The 23298-nt window shown below is 47.6% G+C and overlaps 4 protein-coding genes across 18 annotated transcripts in view; all 4 read right to left on the bottom strand.

The window, feature by feature from the left end:
* The window catches only part of LOC128421991 (zinc finger protein 501-like), a 44006-nt gene extending 21320 nt beyond the window's left edge, over positions 1 to 22686 (bottom strand). For 5 of the 9 annotated variants that reach the window (XM_053405410.1, XM_053405409.1, XM_053405411.1 and 2 more), the window contains exon 1: positions 6856 to 7275. The gene's annotated coding sequence lies outside the window, so the exon portion shown is untranslated. Of the gene's footprint in view, positions 1 to 6855; positions 7276 to 12562; positions 12585 to 22666 lie in introns of those variants that run through there. The other 4 variants (XM_053405406.1, XM_053405404.1, XM_053405403.1 and 1 more) reach the window with 4 other exon arrangements.
* LOC128421967 (zinc finger protein 624-like) overlaps positions 1 to 23298 on the bottom strand; it is a 182106-nt gene that overhangs the window by 59909 nt on the left and 98899 nt on the right. The gene's annotated exons all lie outside the window — the stretch shown is intronic.
* LOC128422884 (zinc finger protein 850-like) overlaps positions 1 to 23298 on the bottom strand; it is a 127738-nt gene that overhangs the window by 70232 nt on the left and 34208 nt on the right. The gene's annotated exons all lie outside the window — the stretch shown is intronic.
* On the bottom strand, positions 117 to 19773 carry LOC128422017 (zinc finger protein 729-like). Its single transcript, XM_053405468.1, has 3 exons — positions 19487 to 19773; positions 17711 to 18970; positions 117 to 2108 (listed from the first exon to the last, which is right to left on the bottom strand). Exons 2-3 carry the CDS (start codon positions 18819 to 18821, stop codon positions 649 to 651), a joined length of 2571 nt encoding a protein of 856 aa, XP_053261443.1. The 5' UTR covers positions 18822 to 18970; positions 19487 to 19773; the 3' UTR covers positions 117 to 648.

The following is a 23298-nucleotide window of genomic DNA, read 5'->3' as shown; positions in this document are numbered from 1 at the left end:
TGCTGCTGCTTGCAGGCACATCCCAGAAACACACACTGTAATTCGCGGTGTATTGCCATATCAGCTGTTCTTCAAATGTGCTCTAGAAACCGGTATTGGACCAGATATCAATATCTAATCCTCACTCACCACCAGCAAACCAGATTCATCCTCTCTATCAAAAGGTACTTTACCTCTTAGATTATACTCACATTGTTTGACATTGCCTTCAATATTTCATTGCTGTTCAGTTTTACATATAAACACAAGAAATTCAAATTCACGTTGTGTGTTTAAGACTGATTTCCTGCTGAGTTCATTGCTGTGAAGAAAGAGTGGACACTGAAAGGAAAACATCCCACACTCCATACATCTAAATGGGTTCTTCCATGTGAGAGTCCCTGGATGTTCCTTAAACACTACATTGTAAATAAAGCACTTTTTGCAATCTTTTCATTTAAACTGCTTCTCCTCTTTGAGTTTGTTGATGGTTTGTAGGGTTTCACTCCTAAAGTTCTTCCTGTCCATGAGTCTGTTGATGTAGGACTTCCACTAGGATTGAAACTCTATCAACTTTCCTTATATTTATAAGGCTTATTTTTTGTGTGAATTTGTTGACATAAATCAAGCGTTCCACGTTGACTGCAGCTCCTACCATATGCTATACATTTAAACAATTTCTCCCCTGTGTGTTTGCTGATGTTTTCTAAGGTGTCCATTCTGCCTGAAGCTCTTTCCGCACTCCATGCATTTAAATGGTTTCTCCCCAGTGTGAGTCCGTTGATGGGATCTAAGGTGTCCATTCTGACTGAAGTCCTTTCCACACTCCATACATTTATATGGTTTCTCCCCTGTGTGAATCCGCTGGTGTAATTTAAGTTCTTCATTCCAACTGAAGCTCTTTCCGCACTCCATACATTTAAATGGTTTCTCCGATGTGTGAGTCCGTTGATGTCTTCTAAGGGTTGCATTGAAACCGAAGCTCTTTCCGCACTCCATGCATTTAAATGGTTTCTCCGCTGTGTGAGTCCGTTGATGTCTTCTAAGGGTTGCATTGAAACCGAAGCTCTTTCCACACTCCATACATTGATATGGTTTCTCCCCTGTGTGAATCCGCTGGTGTACTTTAAGGTCTCCATTCTGACTGAAGCTCTTTCCACACTTCATACATTTAAATGGTTTCTCCCCTGTGTGAGTCTGTTGATGTTTTCTACGGGTTCCACTATCACTAAAGCTCTTTCCACATTCCATACATTTAAATGGTTTCTCCCCTGTATGAGTCCGTTGATGTATTCTAAGGGTTGCATTGAAATTGAAGCTCTTTCCACACTCCATACATTGATATGGTTTCTCCCCTGTGTGAGTCCGCTGATGTGTTCTAAGGTTTCCATTTTCACTAAAGCTCTTTCCGCACTCCAGGCATTTAAATGGTTTCTCCGCTGTGTGAGTCCGTTGATGTATATTGAGGTGACCACTCTGACTGAAACTCTTTCCACACTCAATACATTGATATGGTTTCTCCCCTGTGTGAATCCGTTGATGTGTTCTAAGGGTTGCATTGAAACTGAAGCTCTTTCCACACTCCATACATTGATATGGTTTCTCCCCTGTGTGAGTCCGTTGATGTATTCTAAGGGTTGCATTGAAATTGAAGCTCTTTCCACACTCCATACATTGATATGGTTTCTCCCCTGTGTGAGTCCGCTGATGTGTTCTAAGGTTTCCATTTTCACTAAAGCTCTTTCCGCACTCCAGGCATTTAAATGGTTTCTCCCCTGTGTGAGTCCGTTGATGTATATTGAGGTGACCACTCTGACTGAAACTCTTTCCACACTCAATACATTGATATGGTTTCTCCCCTGTGTGAATCCGTTGATGTGTTCTAAGGGTTGCATTGAAACTGAAGCTCTTTCCACACTCCATACATTGATATGGTTTCTCCCCTGTGTGAGTCCGTTGATGTATTCTAAGGGTTGCATTTTCACTAAAGCTCTTTCCACACTCCAGGCATTTAAATGGTTTCTCCCCTGTGTGAGTCCGTTGATGTATATTGAGGTGATCACTCTGACGGAAGCTCTTTCCACATTCAATACATTGATATGGTTTCTCCCCTGTGTGAATCCGTTGATGTGTTCTAAGCTTTCCATTGAAACTGAAGCTCTTTCCACACTCAATACATTGATATGGTTTCTCCCCTGTGTGAGTCTGTTGATGTGTTCTAAGGTTTCCATTGGTACTGAAGCTCTTTCCACACTCCATACATTTATATGTTTTCTCACCCGTGTGAGTCCGTTGATGTGTTCTAAGGGTTCCATTCTGACTGAAGTTCTTTCCGCACTCCATACCTTTAAATGCTTTCTCCCCTGTTGGAGGTCGTTGATGTGAACTATGGGTGCTCATTCAATGAACCACATTCTGCATTTTAATTTCTATTCCTAATGAAATGAAAGGTGCCGCATTCCCTGGAGTTTTGATTCTCTTCTCCATCTCCTTCTTCAGAGTGGGAGGAAAGGGAATCCTGTTTTGGTTTCAAGGAAGAGAACTAAGGGAAAGAGAACACATCAAGCTCCATTAGCACCTTCTCCTATTTCAATGTCTCCTACATTCCCTCACCTCCTACCCATGTTCCCAATTTTTAGGAATTGAAGCTGCTATGTCAAATGATAGTAATTAATGAGCAAATTTCAAAATCCTCAATCAATGTTCATAAAGCAGCACGATTTTTTAAAGAATTATGTGCTGTCTGATCTCGTGCCCGTCATCTGATGCAGGACTATCCGAAAATGACACTGAAAAGCAGGATATTAAAGGCAAATATATAAACTGTCTTAGTGGAATATGTAGTATTGATTTATTGATGGCCTGAAGTTGTGTTATTTCTGAGGACTTCCGGGTTAGCGCCATCGGTAATGGCGGAATTCCTCTGATGGGAGGAATTTGCTGTGTGGAAATCGGGTCTGGCTGCTGCGGCAAAGGTGGAGACCCTTTAAAAATCACAGGCAGGCGAAGCCTGTGAACGTGGGATTCGGTGGGCACCCTTTGTGCCTCCCCTACTCGCGGGGAAACCCGGTTTCGGGGATCCGCAGCGAAGTAGGGTGAGCGGCGCGGTGCTTCGAATCGACTGCTTTTTTCACAGAGTGAAGCCGCACAGCCGTTGCTGGAGAGCGCTGACTTTTTCCTGTGGACAATCTGATCTAAAAGCAACTACCCGTGAGTAAAGTGAAGAATTGGACTTTTAAAAAGTTTTAATTTGGTACCAAAACGCGGAGGCTCAAAATAGGAAGTCCGCCTTCCCCTTTTGTAAATAGACCGAAGCAAAGAGGTTGCAAGCTAGAGTCTTGGAAAGCCTATTGTAAATGATTGAACTTCCAGCAGTGGGAGAAAAGGGGGGAGGATTTGGACTGTATATATACCTGCGGGAGAGAGTGAAGGAAGTTATATACCACCGCTCATAACCTGGAAACGGACTGCTAAATAAGACTGTTGTGCATTGGAACGTTCATTGACTGAATAGAACGTGTGTTGACAGCTAGCAAAATAAGAGAGTTACATTGTTTCAACTGTCTCCGTCTGAGTTTAAAAAGGAGTAAAAGTATCCAAAAACTGAAACTAACTTTGAACTGTGTTTTTTTTAAAAAAGTGGCATTATGGATCAATACAAATAGCAACTGTTTCCCTCTAGAGGAAACTATTGTAACTGCTATACGAGCTAGATTAGGGACTTTCCAGCTGAAGAGATAAAAACTGTCTGACTGTGGGACTGACCTTGGATTTCTCAAGTGTTATGGCAGATGGAAGGGAAAAATAGATTCATCAATCCCAGAAAAAACAACAAGGTCTGGGAAGACTTGGCAACAAACTAGGAGAGCCTCAGCATCTGGCCCCTCTGCTTCCTCTGCAGCTGTACTAGCACATCCCAAACCAAGAGGAATGTCATCAGAAGAGGCCTTAGCGCTTGCATTAAGTAAGATAAATGCTTCATTGGAACAGCTTAATAAGAAAGTGGATGCTGCAACTATTAAAATTGATCTAAATACAGAAAGTCTAAATAATTTGGGACAAAAGGTAAATACTAATACAGAATCTATTGAGAAACTGATACAGGAATCTACTTTGATACCGCAGAGGAAGCCAAGGAAAAAGTAGCTGCTGTGGAAGGTAAAATTACACAACTGGAAAAAGAGAGAGTGCCAGTCCTACAGAGGCAACTTGAGGACCACAAGTTGACGCTTTCTATGATTGAGCTTAAGGAAAAACAGACGAATTTGACGATCAGAGCTTTACCTGAAGTGGAGAAGGATAGTTTGATAGATTTTCTCACGCAGGAGTTTGCGGATTTTTGGGACTTGGACTTGGGGCAGGAGGACTTTGAAATTGTGAGGGCCTTTAGACTAGGAAGAGGAGGGAAGAAAAAGAAGAATAGAATAAGAGACTGTTTGATCACCCTCCAAACTAAAGAAGAGAGAGATAAAATTTTGGGCTGGCATTACAAGAAGCCTTTGGAAGTACTACAGTCAAGAGTGGAAATGTTTAAAGACATCCCGAAACATCTTTTGGATCTTAGGTCCAATTACGGTGATTTGGTTGCCCTGCTGAGAAAGAACAAAATCATTTTCAGGTGGGAATTTCCCCAAGGTCTATGCTTCAGTGTCAGGGAACTGCCATCGGAGCCAGAGGCGGAGGGAAGGCTCCAGAGGGATGCCGGAGAGGGTCCCAGCAGGCAGAGAGGCAGCCCATCTGCTGGGGAAGGAAATCAGCATAACACCAGTGGAGAAGGGGGGCGGATGGGGGAATCAGAGAGGAGGCTCCAGGACTCTTCACCGGAGACCAGCGGAGAGAGCACGGGTGCTCCGCTGCCCACACCCTCCCTGCGCAGAAGACTTGCACGCAGGGAGAGTAGGAGGAGACTTGGCGTCAAAGAACTTCTTTGCTGGAAGAAGTTCAAGAAACGCCCACTGACAGATTCTGCCAGCGACTGAAACAGCCATGAAGTGAAGGGGCTGTCCAGACAGAAAGGGTTCAACCAGGTAACCTAGCCAGGTGTGGCGGCAACTTACGCACGAGCAACCCCTATAACCATTACATTCAGTTTCAAAGGAAGGAAAATAAAAATAAGATCACTAGGAAAAGAGCCAAGAGCATCGGACAGAAGATCACCAGACAGAGGACTAGAACAAAAAGCATTGGACAGAAGATCACCAAAAAGAGGAATGGTGGACATAGCAACATTATCCTTTGGACTGGACTGCCCAGTGAACGTGATACCAACACTACCAACAGAAGAAGAGCAAGCATTGGGTGCAGTTGGAGGAAAATTAGAGTAATCCATTCATGGCATTGCAAGTATTAAGCTGGAATGTGAATGGACTGAACTCCCCGGGAAAAAGGAGGAGAGTTTTTCATTTATTGAAAAAGGAACAATTGGATTTGATTTGTCTAAAAGAAACACATGTGATAAGGCTACATAGGAAGATATTGAGTAATAAAAGATTGGGCCATGAATTTATCTCGTCAGATAAAGTTAAAAAATTAAAAAATAGAGTGCGAGACTGACTCCATTACTATCAAATAATGGAGGCATACAATATGGATAAAAAAACTGGGCTTCCAAGTGGAAAAATCAAATTTGGAAATAGAATTGTTAGATCCCAAAACTAAGAATTTGTCAAGAATGTATAACTTGCTGTTGAAATGGAACACTCAGGACGAAACGGTGAAATCAGCTATGATTAAATGGGCACAAGATGTTGGACATAATATTATGATGGCTGACTGGGAACAGTTATGGACCACAGGTATGAAGTTCACGGCATGTAATGCCTTAGGAGAGAATAATGAAAATAATTTACAGGTGGTACATGGCACCAGTCAAGCTCGCAAAAATTTATCATTTGCCCGATAATAAATGTTGGAAATGTAAAGAGACTGAAGGTACATTCTTTCACCTTTGGTGGACATGCCCAAGGATTAAGACTTTCTGGGAGATGATCTATAATGAAATGAAAAAGGTATTTAAATATACCTTTCTGAAGAAATCAGAGGCCTTTCTCTTGGGCATGGTCAGCCAAAGAAGGATAGAACTTTCTTTATGTATGCAACAACAGCAGCAAGAATACTCATCGTAAAGTATTGGAAGACACAAGATTTACCCACCCGGGAAGAATGGCAGATGAAGTTGATGGACTACATGGAATTGGCGGAAATGACTGGCAGAATCCGAGACCAAGGAGAAGAGTCGGTGGAAGAAGATTGGAAGAAATTTAAAGATTACTTACAGAAATATTGTAAAATTAATGAATGTTAGAAAGATGTTGGAATGAAGTTACATGGCTTTAGCAGAAATGCTATAAAGAATTAAGTACAATAGATTGTAAATGGATTAAAGGGAAAAATAAGGTTAGAATGTATTAAGATAAATTATAGGACAGAAAATTGAGGAAGATGGAAAGGATTTGCTGAAACAATTAATTGAAGTGGAATACAAAAAAGGGAGGTGTGAGGAAGTCGCTGAAACAAGTAAATGAAAGATAATAATATTGAAAGTATTGGATGTGTTTTCTTAAATGTTTTTGTTTTGTTTTTGTTATGTTTATGTAGTATTTTTGTTTTTGTAGTGTATTGTATTGTTTTGTTATGTTTAATTCTCTTTCTTTTCCTTTTGTAACTTTTAAAACTTTAATAAATATTATTTTTTTAAAAAAATGAAGTTGTGTTATTTCTGGGGACATGAATTTATTCCTGTTCTGTCTTAAAGATCATAATCATACGATGTCATGGGGTGTTAGGGGAGCTGTAGTACCTTTGGTGGGGGAAATGTCATGCACCTTATGGGGTAATTTATTCAGCATTGGTCCTCACCCTGCACTCAGCTCTCACCTGTGGCTTCCAGAAGCTGTCAGGATGGAATAGGGGCCACAATCCCAGGAACGGCTTCAACCGGCCGGCTAAACCAGGTGAGGATACCTGATGGGTCTCAAGTCCTTGGTGGGTTGGGGAATTCTATTGCAGGTGAAGGCAGGCCCTGGTGGATGGAGAGGATGAGAACAACAGTGAATCCCACAGTCAAGAAGGCAGATTCTGCCCATTATGCAGAGGAAAGTGAGGGCAGATGGGGCTCGTCAACCAGGGAAGGGAACCCTTTGGGAAGGAAATCTCTGGTCGTAATACTTTGGTGCACTCCCTCACTTCCTCTTGAGTTATCTTCAGGAGAAGAAAATGCTATGGAAGAAAACCTACAGAAATCCAGAGTGGACTCTCTAAGGCGGTTGAATGGTGTCCTGCACACCTCCTTCCAGCCACTCCTGCAGCCAAGTTGGTGCCTAACATACTGCTCTGCTTTCCTTGGGACCATATAAGCCAGGCTGAGAAGTGGCTCTTGTTGTCTAGGCAGCCCTGAACCCCCAAACACACTGCCCAGGCTCACAATGCTTCTAACACAGCAGTTTCAGGCGGAGAAATGAGCTCAGACCTGTGTATCAAAATCTCTCCAATGTAGAATATGTAAAACAGAAGTGCTGCTTATATTCAGAATATTTGTCTTTTGAAGAAATGACCAAGTATCCGATGGCCCCTTGAAAGCTCATGAAAGTCTTGTGCCTGGAGCTTTTGGGGGTGCCTCCAACCTCGACAACAGAAGAAGCTGGTTCGGTGGGCCAGGCGGGGGGCCAATCCTTGGTGGCAATCACGGAACAGTCCGCCCCCGTGTCCAAGACACCTTCAATCGTGCGGCCCCCAAGGGTCATCTGGATCTTTGGGCGCTCCTCCGTGACTGAAAAGGTAGCGGCAATGAGAGGGTCATGGTCCTGGGCTGACCCCGGGACGCATATGATTTTTGCCACAGGAGAGCCAGATCGCAGATGCGCCGGACGATCAGAGAAAACAGTCACATAGGGGTCATTTTGTTGTAACCCATGTAAAACATCTGGAACAAGGTGGACCCCATGCCGCAAGACCTCTGACAATGGAAAGACAAGGCACTGTGCTGAAGAAGAAAAACCAGCCCCTACTGACACTCAAACTTGTTGTGGCAGGCATAAGTCCTGAGTTAAAGAGAGGCGAGGCAAAGCCGGAGGTGGGATGACCGGAGAATGCGCTGGATCCCCTATTGTTGAACCTGGGCCCGGGGTGGGCCCAACTGCCGGTTTCCCGTCGGCTGATTTCGCTGGTCCTGCTGACCTTGCTGAGGCGTGGCAGAGTGGCACTGGTTGGCCCAGTGGAAACCCTTCTTGCAAATGGGGCACTTCGTGCTAGGGCGACGTTGCTGTGTGGTGGATCTGCACTGCGCACGAAAATGGCCCACTTTGCCACATCCAAAGCAAGTTTTATCCTTTGCAGGATTTTGGGACACAGCGGAGGACAAAGCCGTGGCTAAAAGGCGGGCTTTGTGTGTCTCAGTGCCCACTGACTGGCAGGCTTTAAGCATATCTGCAATGGCTATATTGGGAGTTGTCATCAAAGGGCGCAGCGCTTGCTTACAGTCCTCATTTGCATTATCAAACGCAAGCTGGCGAACAATCACTTCTTGGGCTGCTACGTCCTGAACTTGCCGCTTGAGGGTGTTATACAAGCGATCAACAAATTGTCCATAAGGCTCTATAGGGCCCTGGCGGACGCTGCCCCAACGCCCACTGCACTCGGTCTTATCATCAGGCACGGCGGACAGGGCCTCCTGAGCGGCAGCGGTAGTGGCTTCCCAATACATGGGATCAAGGGCTAGCTGCTGGGCGATGGTAAGAAAATTGCCCCCACCCGTCAACCCGTCAAAAACATCAGTATGGGTCAACATAACAGGGGCTGGGGGTGCAGCGCCAGCGCCAGCAATCGCGGCTTGGTGAGCAGCCTGTGCAGCGTTGTTGAGATTGTTGCGAATACCGTCAACGCGACGTTGGCAAGCCCAGTGCCAAGCTTGTATGAACAAGTTCATTTGATGAGGCTGCATTACAGTACGGGCCAGCAATTTAATATCTTCTGGTACCAGATTCTGTTGGAAAAGAGTACCAAAACTACCAAGGTATAAGGGGAATGCAAGCCATTGTCCCTGACAGAGGAATACAGTTCCTTTATGAATCTCAAATCAAACTGCTCGTGCCGGGCTGGGCCTTCCCCCGGGGCGCCAGGAACAATTACAGGAAAAAGATTTGGGATGGCAGAATCGAAAGCCAGCAACGGAGCAGTGGCACGAAGAGATTCTTGAAGAGGAGTGGTAGCGGGCGGTGCAGAGAGCAAAGAAGGTGGTGGAGGCTGAGGTGGGACAGGAGGAGCCGAAGGAGAGAGATCCGGTGGTTTAGGGGGTACATAAACCGGAGGATTTGAAGAAGGCAACGTGGGATGCAGAGACGAAGTAGGAGCCAGAAGGATAGGTGAAGCAGGCGATGAGGCAGCCAGAAGAATATTTGCAGGAGTTAAGCTCGACATAGTTCTGTAGACTTTACACCAGGCATGCAAAACTTTGACATCAATTTAAGGATGATTTTGGAAAAATTGCCCTATTTCCCCCCAGTCTTTTAGGTCCCATGTGCCATCTTTAGGATACCAGGGGCAGTGAGTGTCCAGAGCTAGTATAAGCGCCTTGAGATCGGCATCAAGTACAACAAGGTTGTTACTGGCAAGAAGGAACTTAAGTTCATCAAAAAATTTCTTTTGTGGCCCCATAATAGCAAAAAGAGCGGGAGCACTCACCGGGGATCCGAAGTGGATGAAAGACACGTCTGGAACCCTTGCCGGACGGGGTGAGCGCTGGACGATGCGAAACAACGTAGAGTCCAAAGTCAGTCAAACGGGGCACCAAATGACGAGGGCCTGCTCGTCACCAGAAAATGATCAGTCTCACGCCAAGATGAATTCAAAGAGCTTAACTGCTGCTGAGCCTAACCAGCCCAGGAGCTGCTGCAGCCCAGCATTTATTATGAACAGTAAAAAACATACAACATTGTATCAACCGGCAGATAAAGACAATACCATACAAGGATATCACCCCACCTTCAGGCTATGCTAAGTGGACCAATCATTAATCTAGCATGAGGTGTTCACGCGCTCATCATGCCTAGCACAGCCTGCCCTGCCAAAAGGTCAGGCTGCAGTAAATTTCCACCCACACGCCCATCTTGCCACATAGGCACAAACAACCATTTTCCTACAGTGCAGGACCAGGAAAGCTTCTGCCACCATTATCCTTCCAATTGGGATTCAGGCTTCATCATGGGACTGAAATTGCCCTGGTTGTGCTGTTTCCTGGTTCTGCTGGATCTCTCAGCGGCTTTGGAGACCTTTGACCATGGTATCCTTCTGGACCGTCCAGGGGAGCTGGGGGCCCTGCTATGCAGTGGTTCCCCTCCTTCCTCCTGGGCCATGTCCAGAAAGTGGTGTTGGGAGATGAGTGTTCTGACCCCTGGGCTCTCACTTGTGGGGTGCCTCAGGGCTCCATCCTCTCCCCCATGCTTTTTAATATCTATATGAAGCTGCTGGGAGAGATCATCGGGGCTTTTGCCTGGGTTTTCACCAGTATGTGGATGATACCCAGCTCTTCTTCTCATTTAAATTGGAACCAGTGAAGGTGGTGAATGCCCTGTGTTGGTGCCTGGAGGTGGTTTGAGGATGGATGGTGGCTAACAGATTCAGCTTGAATCCTGACAAGACAGAAGTACTGTCCCTGGGGAACAAGGGGTGGGCAGGTGTGGGGGACCCCTGGTCCTGATGGGGCAACTGTGCCCCTAAATAACCAGGTGTGCAGCCTAGGGGTCATTTTGGACTCACAGCTGACCATGGAGGCGCAGCTCAATTCTGTGTCCAGGGCAGCTCTCTAGCAGCTCCATCTGGAACACAGGCTGAGACCCTCCTTCCCCGCAGACTGTCTCGCTAGAGTGGTGCATGCTCTGGTTATTTCCAGCTTGGACTACTGCTATGTGGTCTAGATGGGACTCCCTTTGAAGGTGACCCAAAACTGCAACTGCATGGGAGCAGCACCGAGACCACATATCACTTCCTCTAAAGGATCTTACCTGGCTCCAAGCAGATTTTCAAGCACATTTCCCACTGTTGGTGCTGATCTTTAAATTGTCATGGTTGCATTTTCCAGGCAAAAAAAAGTATTGATCTAATGCAGGCTTCCTGAAACATGGCAGTTTCCTTTCTGCTGAGAGCTGGTGGTGGGATAAGTTGTGATGAGGTTATGAAGAACCTTTCTTGTTTTGGGGAACCAGATGAAGCTGGTTTAAACTGGAGTGAGCCAGGCTTGTTATCTAGTCCCAAGGTTACTCTGATATTTAATGGAATATAAATTACAAGGCCAAAAGGCGCCTGGTCCCACTTCCTAGTCTGCTATTTCTCTACTCTGCTTGTGTGATTCTTAGTTGAGTGCAGTTTTGGTATGCTAAGTTAGGGTTTTACGTAAGTTAAGTTTTTGCTATTTTTTGGATCCTGTTATGCTTCTTCAGTAATAAATTTATTTGCTGAATGAGATCATTATGGAGCAGCAAGATCTGCAACCTAAAGCCCTCAACAGCCTTGGCCCTGTAGACCTGAAGGAGCATCTCCCCCCAAATCTCTCAGTCTGGACAGGGAGGTGGTCCTTCGAAGGTCTTCTGCTGATCCCCCCCCCCCCACCGAGAAGCGAAGTTACAGGGAACCAGGCAGAGGGTGAGGAAATGGGCAACATTCTGACATTTAGAAGACAGCTGAAGGCAACCCTCTATCGGGAGGTTTTTAATGTCTGATGTTTTACTGCCTTTTATTTGTACTGGAACCAGGCAGTGGAAGAGAAACTTAAAGATGGAAGCCTGAGAGAGAGGAAAATGTTTCTGGCTGCTTCCTGGATGGGATTGCAGAAACGAAGAGTTGCTTCTGAGAAGGCTTCTCCCCTCCTCTCTTCCTGGACAGGGCAGGGGCTTATGGGGGCTTATGAGGTGGGAAGAGGATGGAGGTTACAGGAAGGAGGGGTGGGGGGACTGGACCCCCCACTTTTCAGGGATCCCTCTCTGGTCGCCTTGAAGGGGTGGCCGATTCCTGGGTGGGAGGGAGAAGCCTAGGCGGCCCCTCCAGAAAATCCCCGCAGGCGCCACCATGGAGAAGTGCCCCAAAGACTGGTTTCCTATCTCCCCCCCCCAATGCTGCCCTTCCCTGCCCCAGGGATGCTCCCCCTCTCCACTTCCTCAACTCCATCCCTCTGTCCCAGAGTCTCCCCTGCACCCAGAGGCCCCCTTGGCGCGGCTCACTCCTCATCCCCCCCATCTTTCCATCCTGAGGGGCCACCCCAAGACGCGCAGATTAGGGACAGGGGGGTCTCTATCCAGGCGTCCCTCATGCCCGTTAACCCTTTCATGGCCCGCCTGTATCCGTGCGGAGTCTACAGGGCCCCAGGGATGCCTTCGCGGGGGAAACGGGGCAATGGGGTCCTCGTGGGGACCCCCTGCGTAGGTTCCCCATGTCCGCCGCTGCCAAGGCGCCTAAGGGGCCAAGGAAAGCCCCCTTCGCAGCACACGTGCAGGGATGCAGGCCCTTCCCATGGGGCCCACGAAAGGCGCTCTGGGGAGCTGGCGGGGGTCTCTGGGTCCTTTTCTCCCCTCTCCGCCCCCCGCGAGCCCTTTACCTCTTTGTCCTCGTTCCCGATTCTCCTTTCCTTTCCTGCAACATCCACTCCCCTCCCATGACGCCCCGCCTTTCCTTTCCAAAGCGCGCTCCCCTAGAGCTACGCCGCAGAGCAGCAATCCGGCGCAGAAGCTCCACTTGCGGGAAAAGCAGGCAGTTTGGGAGGGGGGCTCTCTCCGCTCATTTCGGAAACAGAAGCCGGATTGCGGGGAGGAGGAGGAGGAAGAGGTGCAGCGCATGGTGGAGGGATTTGGGGTTGTGGGCGCGGGGTGAGAGGAGGATGTACCGGGAAGGGAGGAATTGGGGGGGGGGGAGGAAGCTGATCCCGGCAATCCATTTGCAAAGCGGGGTCCCCCCCTACAATGTTTACATTGCAAAATCCTTCCCTCCCCTTTCTTGACTCCAGAATCCATCATCACAGACCCGTTTCATTCAGGCCTAGAGATCTGCTCTTTGGACAAGTCTGCTTGGATCATGTGGATCATCACTGGATCATCCATGATGTCATACCCTTCTCACGGAGGGGGGCGGGCTCAGGAAGAATCTCCTGCCATGTGACTGGGGGAGTCTGGAGGCTGACTGGGGTCAGACAGGGCAGCTGTTTTGCTCTCCTTACTATTTCAGCTCAGGTTTTCCTGGCAGAAGTTACATCTCATCAAGAAATGGGTGGATTCATTGAGGAAACGGGGCTAAGCGAAAGCATCAGTTGAAAAGAGGCAAATGTGTCTACTTTGTTACCACCCAGTGAGTTGTGTTGCAAAGGGCACTTGCAGAAAGGCTCCTATTGTATCACCTGCGGCTACATGCAGGAGTTTTGGTCTTTTTGCGGGAATGTTTTCCTCGGGCTGAGACCATTTGGGGCTTTCAAGGTCAGCACCAACACTTTGAATGGTGCTCGGAAACGGACCGGGAGCCAGTGAAGATTTCTTAGGACCCGTCTTCAGGGGCCAGCTGTTAGGGGGCCGTTCAGCTGCTGTCCAAAACTGAAGGTATCCTTTGCCGGAAGTAATCCATAAACCTCTCCTGCTCCGCCTTCTCGGGATGCCATTGTTGCGCGATGCTCCGGCTCTCGGGAGAGGGAGAGGCGTGAGTTGGGTGCGCTCGGCTTGCCAAGGGTTAAATGGAAACGAGCTAGATTCCTAGACAGGAAAGTAAGACGGGGGGGGGGCAGGGTCCTCCAGAGCGAAAGCCCAACCCCTCCCTTTCCTGCAAGACGTCGGGCGTGTGGGGGTCCCGTTGGTTCGGCTCCGCAGAGGCTGCCTGGGGGCGCCTGCTGGGATCCGGTGAGTCTCCTCTCTCCCAACATAGGGCCCGTGGGGAGAGCGGGGGTCCCAGCGCTGCATGGCGAGAGGGGGGCAAGTCAGGGCGGGGAGGGTCGCAGGAGGGCGGCAGCTCTGCTCTTCCTTTGCATGGATGCGCTGCTGGCCCCTTGGGGAGGGGTCTCGGGGAAATGCATGCAGAGAAACCCCATTCAGATGTATGGATCAGTCCCCTTGTATAACAGAGGTTGTCCGCGGATGGAAACATTCGGACATGAAATATACCCTGGTCCCTAAAACCTCACCTGTGCAAGGAAGGAAGGAAGGAAGGAAGGCAGAGAAGAGAAAGCGCTTCCTCTTGCAGGGCAGAGTAAACCTGTGGAACTCCCTCCCACAAGAGGCAGAGGCCACTAATAAAGGTGGTGTTAAAAGAGGAGGAGGCCAATCTGTGGAGGAGGGGGAGAGGGCGATGGGTGGCTCCTCTGCTCTGTCTCCCCTGTAGGAGGGTGCCTTCTGGCCTGATCCTGCAGGGCTCATTTTCTCCTCCAGTGCTCAGTTCCTCCAGATGCAAGTTTGCCCGCTGAGATTGCCTGGGGTTGAGCTAGATGATCCTTGGGGTGCCATCCACCTCTACAGTTCTATGAAAGCACCACTGGAGGTCTCACAAGCCAAGGCATTGAGAGCAGGAGAGGTCCTGCTGGAAAGGAAACAACCAGTGCAACTGTTTTAAAACAGGAATCCAATGTGTTTGTTGTGGGGGGGGGACTCTGTGAGGAGGGGTAGACCCCTGGATGCTGCCTTGATCTCCTTGGGCAAAGAAGTGGGAGAGAAATGCCATGCAAAAAGAGAGGCAGCCCAGCCAATCATCTGGCTGCTGCATTTTGGGCCAGTTCCTGAGTCACCTTCAAAGGAGTTCCACACAGAGAGCGTTGCAACCATCCCATCTGGTGCAGAGCAGGGAAGACCAGGGCCATGTCCTCTCTTTCCCAAAAGTTCTGTGGGGTGGGGAACTAACCTGAGCTGGACATGGGCCTCAAGCGACCATGTTGGACCCAGGAGTGCCCTCAAGTATTCATGGCATGTTAAGCAATGTAACATCATCATCATCATCATCATCATCATCATCATCATCATCATTACTGTTAGTTCCCTGTCTGTAATCCGAATCTCCTAGAGCAGATTACAAAAATTTAAAAAAGCAATAAAACAGTTGAAAACATATTAAAGTGGTACCTCAGGTTAAGAACTTAATTCCTCCCGGAAGTACGTTCTTAACCTGAAACTGTTCTTAACCTAGACACCACTTTAGCTAATGGGGCCTCCCGCTGCCACCGCACGATTTCTGTTCTCATCCTGAAGCAAAGTTCTTAACCTGAAGTACTATTTCTGGGTTAGCAGAGTCTGTAACCTGAAGCGTCTGTAACCCAAGGTACCACTGTACTCTCATAGAAAGGTGAGTCCTACTTTATTTGCTTTTGTGTGCACACAGATGCACTTGCCTTGCATGCTTGAGTACAGCAACTCCAGGGCATGAGTTAAGTAGGGGCCACGTGTAGAGCAATTCCCAAGCTGAGGTCAAAAACACACACAGAGGCAGCAGGACTTCTTCAGTAATAGTTTACTGAGCTTTCAAAGCATACACTTCTCCCTGGGTCCCCAGTGAGGCGCAAAACTTTGCTACTCAGAGCAAATCCAGTTTCAGCAGTAAAAAAATACAGCACATAGGATATCTAAGTCAGGCACACAAACCGGCAGAAGGGAGCAAGGGAGGAAAGAGGCTGGAACGACACAGGGCAATGGATGTGTGTCTTTCGCTTCCTGTCGTCTGGGAGGGAAGTCAGCAACTCGGCATCTGCAGGGGCTTCACGAAGCAAAGCTTTCTACCGGCTGCTTCCAGGCAAATGGGCATCCCAGAAACACGCACTGTGATCTGTGGGATGTTGCCATATCAATTGTTTTTGGAAGGTTATCACAATGTGGACTAGAAACCAGTATTGGACAATATATCGCCCAGCCCTAATCCTCACTGACCACCAGCAATCCAGATACACCCTCACCCCTTCTCTATTGAAAGGTACTTTACATCTTAGATTATAATCACATTGTTTGACATTGCCTTCAATATTTCATTACTATACGGTTTTACACATAAATACCAGAACTTCACATACACAACATGTGTTAAAGACTAAAAAGGAGAACTTTGTTTCTGTTGTCTTTGCTGGTTATATTTGTTACAATTTGGTAATAAATTGTTAAAAATAAAGAAGAAAAGGCTAATTTGACTTTTGGGTTGGAACTGGAAGATACTAAGAAACCAGAACCCCTCTAGAGGGGGTTCAGGACATTACAAGAATGGCTGTAAGTGGAAAAACACTGGCTGAACTGGAGAGGACTTTTTTTCTCTTGGGAAAGATACAAGAACAAAGTGATGTTTTGGCTACAAATGTTACAATATTGAATGGAACAGTAAATAAAACTACTGAGCCTGGAAGGGACTTGACTCAAGTCTTTGCAGCTGAACAAAAAGGTTTTGCAGCTGAACTAAAAATCTCTGCAGCTGAACAAGAAAAGAAATCTGAGAAATTTGAGAATGTGAGGAAAGAGATACATAATGATTTGAAGGAAAAGGAAGGAGGAGCTATAATGCCACAGATGATTAAGGAGAGCCAGAGGCCGGTTAAGATGGATATAAAGGAAAATAAGATCAGGATGATGAAAATTTGGTTTGAATTGAAGAATGGAGAATGGAGAGATCTCCTTATGTGGAGATCTGAAGACCTATGGATTACAAACCTGGCTAAAGTGGAAACTGGAGCTTTTGGGACATTTGGACTTAAGAGAAGCAAGAAACAAGATTTTGGCTCCACTTTTAAATATGGAAGCCTGGCTGGAAGAAACATGGACCTTATTGGGACAGAGCTTCTTCGAGATTTGGTGTTCAATATAAAGGACTATCAAAAAAACCGGCAGAGAGGAATTGAGAGAGAATTAAGAGCCTCGGACGTGAGGTCGCAAGGCTGACAGCAGATAGACTGATGGACATTTGCTGGGGTTCGAAACCGGGAAAGGGTGGGGTGGGGCTTAGGGAATCCAAAGGGTGTACAATTATACTCTGTTTCTTTTAATTTTGTTTTGCTACTAATATAAAAATGGGGAATTCGTGGAAGGGAATTGGGGTCGACCTTAGAAAAAGATTTTTAAGAATAAGTACTGATGTATAAAGATTGAGGTTTATAAGTTAAAATTGGTTAACTAAAATGAATTAAAGAAAATAAGGTAAAGTTTGGGGACAAGAACTTGCTGAGCTAAAAATTGGAACTGGAATACAAGAAGGGGAGGTGTGGGGAAGTCAAGGAAATTGGTTATTGATAGTAAGGAATGTAAATTTTATGTGTTTTAAATTGTTTTTTTGTTTTTTCTTTATTTTTTGAAAATTTCAATAAATATTTATATATATAAAAAAACATGTGTTAAAGACTGATTTCCTGCTGAGTTCATTTCTGTGAAGAAAAGAGTGGACTCTGAGAGGACGATGTCCCGCACTACATACATCTAAATGGGTTCTTCCATGTGAGAGTCCCTGGATGTTCCTTAAACACTCCATTGTAAATAAAGCACTTTTGCAATCTTTTCATTTAAACTGCTTCTCCTCTCTGAGTTTGTGGATGGTTTGAAGGGTTTCAATTCCTAAAGTTCTTCGTGTCCATTACTCTGTTGATTTAGAACTTCCACTAGGACTCAAACTCTATCTACTTTCCTGATATTTATAAGGTTTGTGTTTTGTGTTTTGTGTGAGTTTGTTGACATAAATCAAGGGTTCCTCTCTGACTGAAGCTCCTTCCACAGTCCATACATCTAAATGGTTTCTCCGCTGTGTGTCTGCTGATGTTTTCTAAGGTGTACACTATGACTGAAGCTCTTTCCGCACTCCAGGCATTTAAATGGTTTCTCCCCTGTGTGAGTCCGTTGATGTCTTCTAAGGCTTCCATTATCACTAAAGCTCTTTCCGCACTCTATACATTTATATGGTTTCTCCCCTGTGTGAATCCGCTGGTGTAATTTAAGGTCTCCATTCTGACTGGAGCACTTTCCGCACTCCAGGCATTCAAATGGTTTCTCCCCTGTGTGAGTCCGTTGATGTCTTCTAAGGTTTCCATTATCACTGAAGCTCATTCCGCACTCTATACATTTAAATGGTTTCTTCCCTGTGTGAGTCCGTTGATGTCTTCTAAGGCTTCCATTATCACTAAAGCTTTTTCCACACTCCATACATTTATATGGTTTCTCCCCTGTGTGAGTCCGTTGATGTTTTCTAAGGTGTCCATTCCGACTGAAGCTCTTTCCGCACTCCAGGCATTTAAATGGTTTCTCCCCTGTGTGAGTCCGTTGATGTGTTCTAAGGCTTCCATTATCACTAAAGCTCTTTCCGCACTCTATACATTTATATGGTTTCTCCCCTGTGTGAATCCGCTGGTGTAATTTAAGGTCTCCATTCTGACTGAAGCTCTTTCCGCACTCCAGGCATTTAAATGGTTTCTCCCCTGTGTGAGTCCGTTGATGTCTTCTAAGGTGTCCATTATGACTAAAGCCCTTTCCGCACTCTATACATTTAAATGGTTTCTCCCCTGTGTGAGTCTGTTGATGTGTTCTAAGGTTTCCATTACCAGTAAAGCTCTTTCCGCACTCCAGGCATTTATATGGTTTCTCCCCTGTGTGAGTCCGCTGGTGTAATTTAAGGTCTCCATTCTGATTGAAGCTCTTTCCGCACTCCAGGCATTTAAATGGTTTCTCCCCTGTGTGAGTCCATTGATGTCTTCTAAGGTCTCCATTCTGACTGAAGCTCTTTCCGCACTCCAGGCATTTAAATGGTTTCTCCCCTGTGTGAGTCCGTTGATGTGTTCTAAGGTTTCCACTATCAGTGAAAAGTTTCCCACACTCCATACCTTTAAATGGTTTCTCCCCTGTTGGAGGTCGTTGATGTGAACTATGTGTGCTCATTCAATGAACATAGTCCACATTTCACACATTTTAATTTCTATTCCTAATGGGGGAAAGGTGACCCATTCCCTGGAGCTTTGACTGCCTTCTCCATCTCCTTCTTCAGAGTGGGAGGAAAGGGAATCCTGTTTTGGTTTCAAGGAAGAGAACTAAGGGAAACAGAACAAATCAAGCTCCATTAGCACCTTCTCCTATTTCAACGTCTCCAACATTCCCTCATCTCCTACCCATGTTCCCATTTTTTAGGAAGTGAAGTTGCAATGTCATCAAATGATAATAATTCATGAGCAACTTTCAAAATCCTCAACCAATGTTCATAAAGCCGCTTGATTTTTTTAAAGAATGATGTGCTGTCTGATCTCGTGCCCGTCTTCAGATGCAGGACTATCCTAAAATGACACAGAAAAGCAGGTTATTCAAGGCCAAATGATAAACTGTACTTAGTGGAATATGTAGTACCTTGAAAATGTAGTATTGATTCACTAATGGACTGAGGTTGTGTTATTTCTGGGGACATGAATTTATTCCTGTTCTGTCTTAAAGATGATAATTATACGATGTCATGGGGTGTTAGGGGAGCGGTAGAACCTTTGGTGGGGGAAATGTCATGCACCTTATGGGGTAATTTATCCACCATTGGTCCCCACCCTGCACTCAGCTCTCACCTGTGGCTTCCAGAAGCTGTCAGCATGCAACAGGGGCCACAATCCCAGGAACGGCTTCAATCGGCCGGCTAAATCAGGTGATGATAGCTAATGGGTCTCAAATCCTTGGTTTATTAGGGAATTCTGCTGCAGGTGAAGGCAGGCCCTGGTGGATGGAGAGGATGAGAACAACAGTGAATCCCACAGTCAAGAAGGCAGATCCTGCCCATTCTGCAGAGGAAAGTGAAGGGCAGATGGGGCTCATCAATCGGGGAAGGAAGCCCATCGAGAAGGAAAACTCTGGTCGTAATACTTTGCTGCCTCGTGAGTTATCTTCAGGAGAAGAAAAGGCTATGGGGGGGGGAACTTACACAAATCCAGAGTGGACTCTCTAAGATAGTTACATGGTGTCCTGCATACCTCCTTCCAGCCACTCTTGCAGCCAAGCTGGTGCCTAACGTACTGCTCTGCTTTCCTTGGGACCATATAAGCAAGGCTGAGAAGGGTGTCTTGTTGTCTAGCCAGCCCAGGACCCCCAAACACACTGCCCAGGCAGTGCTGCTAACACAGCAGTTTCAGGCACAGAGATGAGCTCAGACCTGTGTATCAAAGTCTCTACGATGTGGAACAAGAAATACAGAAGCACTATTTACATCATACATCAATTAAAAAGTATTCAGAATATTTGTCTTTTGAAGAAAAGACCACCAAGTATTGGATGGCCCCTTCAAAGCTAATGGAAGTCTTGTGCCTGGAGCTTTTGGGGGTGCAGGACCAGGAAAGCTTCTGCCACCATTATCCTTCCAATCGGGATTCAGGCCTCATCATGGAACTCCAACTGCCCTGGTTGTGCTCGTTGATAATCTCTGATGCGCTAGAGTCTGAGGGGATGCTGTTTCCTGGTTCTGCTGGATCTCTCAGCAGTTTTGGAGACCTGTGACCATGGTATCCTTCTGGACCCTCTAGGGGAGCTGGGGGCCCTGCTATGCAGTGGTTCCCCTCCTTCCTCCTGGGCCATGTCCAGAAAGTGGTGTTGGGGGATGAGTGTTCAGACCCCTGGGCTCTCACTTGTGGGGTGCCTCAGGGCTCCATCCTCTCCCCCATGCTTTTTAATATCTATATGAAGCTGCTGGGAGAGATCATCGGGGCTTTTGCCTGGGTTTTCACCAGTTTGTGGGTGATACCCAGCTGTTCTTCTCATTTAAATCAGAACCAGTGAAGGTGGTGAATGCCCTGTGTTGGTGCCTGGAGGTGGTTTGAAGATGGATGGTGGCTAACAGATGGAGTTTGAATCCTGACAAGAAAGAAGCACTGTCCCTGGGGAACAGGGGGTGGGCAGGCGTCGGGGACCCCCTGGTCCTGATGGGGTAACTGTGCCCCTAAATAACCAGGTGTGCAGCCTAGGGATCATTTTGGACTCACAGCTGACCATGGAGGCGCAGCTCAATTCTGTGTCCAGGGCAGCAGTCTAGCAGCTCCATCTGGAACGCAGGCTGAGACCCTCCTTCCCCGCAGACTGTCTCACCAGAGTGGTGCATGATCTGGTTATCTCCTGCTTGGACTACTGCTATGTGGTCTATATGGGGCTACCTTTGAAGGTGACCCAGCAACTGCAACTGAATGGGAGCAGCCACCGAGACCACATATCACTGCCCTTAAAGGACTTTACCTGGCTCCCACCAGATTTCCAAGCACAATTCAAATTGTTGGTGCTGACCTGTAAAGTGTCATGGTTGCATTTTCCAGGCAAAAAAAAGTATTGATCTAATGCAGGCTTCCTAAAACTTGGCAGTTTCCTTTCTGCTGAGAGCGATAAGTTGCAATGAGGTTATGAAGAAACTTTCTTGTTTTGGGGAACCAGATGAAGCTGGTTTAAACTGGAGTGAGCCAAGCTTGTTATCTAGTCCCAAGGTTACTCTGACATTTAATAGAATATAAATTACAAGGCCGAAAGGTGCCTGGTCCCACTTCCTAGTCTGCTATTTCTCTACTCTGCATGTGTGATTCTTACTTGAGTGCTGTTTTGGTATGCTGAGATACGGTTTTACGTAAGTTAAGTTTTTGCTATTTTGGGGGTTCTGTTATGCTTCTTTGCCTTCAGCAATAAATTTATTTGCTGAATGAGAACGTTATGGAGCAGCAAGATCTGCAACCTAAAGCCCTCAACAGCCTCGGCCCTGTAGACCTGAAGGAGCATCTCCCCCAAAATCGCTCAATCTGGACAGGGAGGTGGTCCTTCGAAGGTCTTCTACTGATTCCCCCCCCCCCTTGCGAGAAGCGAAGTTACAGGGAAGCAGGCAGAGGGTGAGGAAATGGGCAACATTCTGACATTTAGAAGACAGCTGAAGGCAACCCTCTATCGGGAGGTTTTTAATGTCTGATGTTTTACTGCCTTTTATTTGTACTGGAACCAGGCAGTGGAAGAGAAACTTAAAGATGGAAGCCTGAGAGAGAGGAAAAGGTTCATGGCTGCTTCCTGGGTGGGATTGCGGAAAGAAGAGCTGCTTCTGAGAAGGCCTCTCCCTTCCCCTCTTCCTGGACAGGGCAGGGGCTCGTGGGGGCTCATGGGGTGGGAAGAGGATGGAGCTTGCAGGAAGGAAGGGGTGGGGGGACACGTCCCCCCACTTTCCAGGGATCCCTCTCTGGTCTCCTTGAAGGGGTGGCCGATTCCTGGGCGGGAGGGAGAAGCGAGGCGGCCCCTCCGGAGATTCCCTGCGGGCGGCACGATGGAGAAGTCTTCCTCTCTCCCCCCCCCCGCATTGCTGCCCTTCCCTGCCCCAGGGATGCTCCCCCTCCCTCTGTCCCAGAGTCTCCCCTGCACCCAGAGGCCCCCTTGGCGAGGCTCAGCCCTCACCCCCCATCTTTCCATCCTGAGGGGCCACCCCAAGACGCACAGAGTAGGAACAGGGGGGTCTCTATCCAGGCGTCCCTCATGCCCGTTAACCCTTTCATGGCCCGGCTTTATCCGTGCGGAGCCCACAGGACCCCAGGGATGCCTTCGCGGGGGAAACGGGGCAAGGGGTCCTCGTGGGGACACCCTGCGTAGATTCCCCATGTCCGCCGCTGCCAAGGCGCCTAAGGGGCCAAGGAAAGCCCCCTTCGCAGCACGCGCGCAGGGATCCAGGCCCCACGGAAGGCGCTTGGGGGAGCTGGCGGGGGTCTCTGGATCCTTTTCTCCCCTCTCCTCCGCGACCCCTATACCTCTTTGTTCTCGCTCCCGATTCTTTTTTCCTTTCCAGCAACATCCACCGGGGGGGGGTCCCCCCTCATTCCGGAAGCAGAATCCGGATTGGAGGAGGAGGAGGAAGAGGCGAAAGAGGTGCGACATACGCGGGGGGGTTGAGGGTTGTGGGGGCGGGGTGAGAGGAGGATGTACCGGGAAGGGAGGAATTGGGGGGGGGGGCGAAGGAGATGAAGGTTTTCCCCCTCCCTTCTTCCTTCTGGGGATGAGGAGAGCGGGGGAGGGCCTGATCCCAGTAATCCAGCTGCAAAGTGGGGTCCCCCCTACAATGTTTACATTGCAAAATCCTTCCCGCCCCCCACGCCATGATCTTAGAACCATTCCACGTTTTAGGGATTGGTGCACATTGAGCAGCGGGTTGGGCTCTGTGACTCCTGTGTTACGGAGAAAATGGGGCTTGGGCTTTTGCACACACGCCCCCCCCCGACACCCAGGTAAAATTCCTCCCTTGTGTCTCCGTCAGAGGTAACACAATGAGGCCAGGAAGAAAGCAAGGCCAGCTGTTGATCTGTTTGCGCGCAGAGCCCCCCCCCCCGTGTAAGGAGACAGCTGTTGAGCCCCCCCATGCAAGGAGTGAAGCAGCCCAGAACTA

The sequence above is a fragment of the Podarcis raffonei genome, chromosome 10 (genome assembly GCF_027172205.1).
Source record: "Podarcis raffonei isolate rPodRaf1 chromosome 10, rPodRaf1.pri, whole genome shotgun sequence".
Classification (NCBI taxonomy): Eukaryota; Metazoa; Chordata; class Lepidosauria; order Squamata; family Lacertidae; genus Podarcis; species Podarcis raffonei.
The sequence above is the reverse complement of the archived record's forward strand: the minus strand, read 5'-3'. Positions and strand labels throughout refer to the sequence as shown.

Excerpts from the sequence above, each read along its gene's own strand:
- LOC128422017 (XM_053405468.1), bottom strand. The coding sequence starts at position 18,821 with ATGAGCACACATAGTTCACATCAACGACCTCCAACAGGGGAGAAACCA. Across the intron at positions 2,109-17,710 it reads TAGTGTACACCTTAGAAAAC|ATCAACGGATTCACACAGGG; the intron begins ATCAGCAGACAC and ends AGCTTAGAACAC.